The 5,513-nt window shown below is 29.7% G+C and overlaps 1 protein-coding gene across 3 annotated transcripts; it reads right to left on the bottom strand.

The window, feature by feature from the left end:
* Positions 1 to 1,726: 1,726 nt before the first annotated feature.
* On the bottom strand, positions 1,727 to 4,476 carry LOC113852463 (peptidyl-prolyl cis-trans isomerase NIMA-interacting 4). 3 transcript variants are annotated; one of them, XM_027482745.1, is made up of 6 exons: positions 4,357 to 4,425; positions 3,365 to 3,445; positions 2,784 to 2,953; positions 2,567 to 2,676; positions 2,152 to 2,294; positions 1,735 to 2,029 (listed from the first exon to the last, which is right to left on the bottom strand). In XM_027482745.1, exons 3-6 carry the CDS (start codon positions 2,926 to 2,928, stop codon positions 1,987 to 1,989), a joined length of 441 nt encoding a protein of 146 aa, XP_027338546.1. In that variant the 5' UTR covers positions 2,929 to 2,953; positions 3,365 to 3,445; positions 4,357 to 4,425; the 3' UTR covers positions 1,735 to 1,986. The 3 variants fall into 3 exon arrangements, with proteins under 3 accessions (XP_027338544.1, XP_027338546.1, XP_027338545.1); XM_027482744.1 differs by lacking the exon at positions 3,365 to 3,445 and having other exon boundaries at positions 4,357 to 4,476; XM_027482743.1 differs by lacking the exon at positions 3,365 to 3,445 and having other exon boundaries at positions 1,727 to 2,294; positions 4,357 to 4,476.
* Positions 4,477 to 5,513: the final 1,037 nt, after the last annotated feature.

Raw genomic sequence — 5,513 nt, 5'->3', positions numbered from 1 at the left:
ATGTTAATTATTTTGAAAAATCGTAATAAAATATAAAAATTATGCATATACTTATAAAATTTGAAGTCTAATAATTTTTATTAAAATTTAATTACTATGTTTAATTTATTTATTTTAATATTAGTCATTATTTACTTTGAACTTTTATTTAAAATAAAAAATTATTATTTTATTTAATTTATTTGAATTTAGGCTTGTTAACACAAAAAGTCTATTAAAGTTATTTTCAGGTTGATTTATAAGTGTTTAGACATATATAAATTTTTGTAAACATATTTTTAATTATATTTGAATGTAATTTGACATTAAACACTTCTATGAAAGCATGTAATTTTAAGTTTTTGAACATGTCAATTTTCTTTTATCTTATCAAAAAGTTAAAATTTTTATTACGATCGTTTCTTGTAATTATAGTAACATCTTTCATCTCTTTTTTTTTTTTTGCTTTTATTATTTTCTTCTTTTTTCAGTTCTTATTCTCATCTTAATAATTTTAGTTTTTTTGTAGTATACAATTTAATTTAAGATCATTTAATTTAACAATACAAATTGTAGTTGTCATTAATAAGAAATAATAATATAAAAAAATTTATAAAAATAACATCTTGACAAGTTTATAATGAATTATAAATAGATTTTTAATCTAAGTAGAAATTATAAATATACTTTTTATAGAATAGTATATAAAAAGTGTAGTAAGTATTTAACAATAATAAAACCCCCATGTATTGAAGAAAAATGAATATAACATAGTCTTTTTATTACTACAATAAAACTTTTATTTAATTATACATGAATATTTTTTTTTGAAATTTTAATTTAATTTTACTTTTATTGATTTCAAGAACACAATGTTAAATGTTAGATAATTTTTTACTGTGTAAGTCATTAAAATTTACATTAGTAATTTTTTCTATAAAACTGACTCTATGAGTTAAAGACTTACAAAATAACTTTTAATTTATTGAACTTTTTGACCCTAATTCACATCACCTAAGGATAAAACTAAACCAATTAAGCTTTTGACAACTCTAAATATCTAGTGTCCTCATTCTTCCAAGTCATTGTTTAAAATATCGCATCTCCTTATTCTTTTCACCCTTCGTCTCCACATTTCTCCCAAATTCATTAATGACAAATACATTAATTATAAAATAACAATTAAATTTTGTCTTATTATGTCAGTTACATAAGTTGCATGACACTGAACTTAATTGAAAATAAATATTTAGAGATATTTACTATAAAATTTCTTTTAACTAGTCAAATTGTATTTTGTATTTTAATAAAGATGTTATACATATAATACGAGTTAAGTAAACTAATTAGAAAAAATATATATATATAGTTATTTGTGACCAAAAAACCAAGCTCAAAGAAAAGTTTTATGAAACTAATACATGGCCAACAATCCTCTATTATACACGTTGAGTTTAAAGAGACAATCATAACAGCAAAAATAAAAAATGTTAAAGATAAATGTATAACTACTTTAAGAAAATATATGATAAGGAATAACATAATTGGTTAAGGTAGTTTGGATATATGTAAAACAAGCCACTAGAGGAACCTGCAAGGAGAGTGAATTGCAGGGATTTTAACCTTATAAATAGGGGTAGAGGAGACAAAGAATAATTCTAGAGGAAGAACATTAATCTCTACGAATGTAAAAACCCCAATTTGATCCTTAAGAACCACAAATGTTGGTCATATTAAGCCTTTCTCAAAGGTGAAATTAGCGCTTTACTTTAATAGGATAACAGTAATAAATGCTACAGCCTACAAATGTAGTAAAAGCATCCACATTCATTTATATGCTTTGGATTGTTGAAGTATTAGAGAGCAAGATCAACATGCATGTTAGAAACTGCAGGTTTACATCATTAACCACAATCACAAAAGGAAAGGAAGCAAATCATTTAATCAAACCACAGTCAAGTGCTATAATGCCACAGATACAGATTCAGTTTCGTTCTTATTCAGGTATTAGTTCTTTCTTCCTTCACATAAGATGATATGGTAACCATGCCTGCATCATCATTCAAGCAAACATTAGCACTTCTGCCTAAATGGAGAAGAGAAGGGGCATGGATGCTCATGTAATAATTATAAGGAATCAAGATAACAACACTTAAGAGTCCAAGAGAATACGTTGATTTGAAAGGAGCGCTAGTAGCTCCAATAGGTGTACTGAAGGCAACATCCTGAAATGGTCCAGCCATCTTTCCTCGGGGAAACCATCCAAGGTCTCCGCCTTTCTTTCCTGAAGGACATTCAGAATACTCTTGAGCTACCTGTGAAATCAGTGAAATATTATTGATAATATACAATTGAAAATACAAATATGTCTCTAGATTAATTTTAAATGAAGAGATTTTTATCTCTCCTTTCCAACAAACTGCTATTGATCCTACTTCACATTATTTAAAAAGGGTCATGGTAGGCAAAAGATAATTCTGGCATTTAACTCAATAAGATTCTCAGCCCCACAATAAATAGAAAACCAAATGAGGATTTTAAGGGGGGGGGAAAAACAAAAATCAGTATAACTTCTAAAGAAAAATACCTTTGCAAACTCAGCTGGTGGGACCTTATCTCCGTTGCTAAGCCAACCATCCTGCAGCTTCTTGTAGGCTTCATTAATCTTACCTTGTTTCTCACATAAAACATGCCTTGCTGAACAGAATAAATAACCGATAATAAATGTCATTCTAAGACAAAAACTATGAAAAAAACTACTCAAATGGTTACAATGGTAATCGTGGATGGTGCAAATTTTCTACCTTTGACATAGGTGCAAGTACCAAGTGAATCTCCACCTTTCCCACCTTTTCCTTTTCCCTTAGAAGCATTCTCATCACTTCCACTTGCTGCCTGTTTTCCCTTTCCCTTCCCTCCTGATTCCTTTGGCTTTGAGTCTTTTCCCATGTTTCTTACAACTTAATGATTTTCACTGAATAAGTGAAGCAAACACAGGTATATTACACAAGTGAACCAGTAAAAGGCCTATTTGATTAAACTTCTCAATAAGTACTTTAGAATAAGAAAATAAAATAGACTTCTCTCATAAGTTAAAATCAACTTATACAACAACCAAGTCTTATCTCATTAGGTGAGGTCGGTTATATAGATTACTGATGCCATTGAGCTCGGTCAAAAATCAAATTTTTAGAAATTTGGTTAGTCAAAAGATATCCTTTAATAATTTTGTCTAAGGTTCTTTTAAGTCTCTCTGGATCCCTCTTTACCGGAATAAAATCAACTTATGCGCATAATTTTTTTCAAAAGCTTTTCCATCCAACGACTCTAAAAGCTAGTTTGCATAAGTTAATTTAAGTTATAGAAGAAGTTTGATTTATTTTATCTCCATATTTTCTCCTCTTGTAAGTGCTAGTCTATAATATTATCCAAATTGGATCAAAGTTAAGTAACAAATGGTTGCAAGCTATAAACAAATTAACACAAGGATGATACAAACAACTAAAGTGCATTAATGAATATAACTATGGAAATTTCAACAGAATTACAGATTGTATCAAATGCTAATTGAACTTTTCTTTTGAAGATAAAAATAAATAACATATCAAGAGAAAGAAGAAAATTACAAAAGGGGTAAGAAATCCCAACTACAATCTCTGACTATATTAAAAGAAAAAAGAGATTTCATATGCTCTACCCACATTGTAGCATAGGAAACGACTCTATTCTATCTGAAAAAGATGAAAGGGTAGAAGCTTATGAATAAAGACACTGGCATTGATTTGCATCCAAAACCACACAAAATGAGTACATAGGCATAAAATTTTGTAGCTCTTCTCAGGGTAATCAATACAAGAGCTCCAGAGTCATGACAATCCCATTGCTCCTAATAAGCATTAAAAAAATCAATCTAGCTATATACCCATATCTATCAAGCTAACATACAGGTACACATTCTCAGGTACAAACTAAGGCTACGCTTGGTGAAGCAAGAGTTGCAACCTGTCTAAGCTATAAACTTCACATCTTCTCAATTTCAGCTAAATCGTTAAATCGGGTTGGCCTAAGGTTTTAAGGTGTAAAAGTAAAACAAATATAATAATCATGTAGCTGTCTCAAAGAACAAAGCTTTTAAGGTGTCTGAAACTATTAAATGCCATCAAATCCATCACTATAAGCCATGTGACTAATGTAAAGGCAAAATGAACCTCTAAATTGAAAATTCATGTTCAGTTTCTTAAACGGGTAAAAGTGTTACAGAACAAAAAAGAGAGGGGGGGGGGGGGGGGAACACAGCATAAGCAATTGAAAGGCAAAAATCAAGAAAAACGTGATGAATTGTAACAAACAAGTGGATAAAAATCGGAGCTTTTTCACCTCTAAGCACAAATGAATAACGAAGTCGCCGACTGAGAAGTTGTGAAGCGTGATGAATGGTGACGAGTCACCTCAGTGGTCAGAGCGAAGAGAATCTCATTTCATTTCGCTTTTTCATTTTTGGTATTTATCTAATTACCTGGGCTGTATATCTATCGGGCCATGCCACACACCCCACATATATTAAAACTAGGCCCAACTTGAAAACATTGAAGGGGATGTTCTTTCGCACACACCCCCTTTTTTGTTTTTCGTTTTCCCCCACTTTTTATTGTTTTGTAATTTTTTTTTTCTAAACCCGTAAAATTCCATCCACTAATCTTTTGGATTCGATTTTTTTTTTCTGAAATAAGGTAAAAATAAAAAATTACTAAAATAATATATATATACAATATTTTTTTTGTTTAGATTATTTTTTATTATGTAACTTTAAGCATTGACTGTACAGGATTGACGTTTATTTTTTTAATAATAAAAATAAGTGTCAACACTTATTTTGTCCAATGAATGATTGACACTTAATTTTTTTATTACTAAAAAATTAAAGTTTGGTCGAACATATTGTATGAAGGGTTCTTATTGTACTTGTTGGCAACATTGCATACTATATCTGATCTCACCTTTGGTGCCCATGAGAGGATTGTTTTAAGAGAGCAAGGTAATAGCTCTAGAAAATTCCTTGAAGAAATAGTCTTGGCTAAGAGTCACTTTGTTCACATAAGATTTGGTCCTCTTGTCGTTGGCTAATTGGTGATTCACTATAAAAGAATCTTTATTGTCTTAAGATATTCCTGTAATAGTTGTTGTCTAGAATCTTGGACGTGTCACAATCGTTTCTCCCGTGCTACACGACCTTTGGGGTAGGAATAACATCAGGACACTTCTTCAACATGTGAGGGACATGATCAAAGTTGAGTGCTGAGTACAAATGATGCACCAACTTCACACAGGGTTCGATCAACTTTAATTTTTTAATAATAAAAAAATAAGTATTACTTGTTACATAGACGATAAAAAGACAAGTGTCAACTTACATATGAACTAAAGACACTTATTTTAAATAAGTTAAATTTAAGTTAAAGCAAGTGTCAATCTTATAATAACTGATATTTAAAGGGACGTGATAAAAAATACTTTAAATAAGAAAAATATTTTAT

The sequence above is a fragment of the Abrus precatorius genome, unplaced genomic scaffold (genome assembly GCF_003935025.1).
Source record: "Abrus precatorius isolate BTA unplaced genomic scaffold, Abrus_2018 Scaffold10, whole genome shotgun sequence".
NCBI classification, from domain to species: domain Eukaryota; kingdom Viridiplantae; phylum Streptophyta; class Magnoliopsida; order Fabales; family Fabaceae; genus Abrus; species Abrus precatorius.
Note: the sequence above shows the minus strand (reverse complement) of the source record. Positions and strands in the feature narration are given on the sequence as shown.

What these genes read in the sequence shown, in the direction of transcription:
- LOC113852463 (XM_027482743.1), bottom strand. Translation starts at nt 2,928, where the DNA reads ATGGGAAAAGACTCAAAGCCAAAGGAATCAGGAGGGAAGGGAAAGGGA. An exon ending in TACTTGCACCTATGTCAAAG is followed by an intron (nt 2,677 to 2,783) that starts GTAGAAAATTTG and finishes TATTCTGTTCAG; the next exon opens with CAAGGCATGTTTTATGTGAG. An exon ending in CACCAGCTGAGTTTGCAAAG is followed by an intron (nt 2,295 to 2,566) that starts GTATTTTTCTTT and finishes CTGATTTCACAG; the next exon opens with GTAGCTCAAGAGTATTCTGA.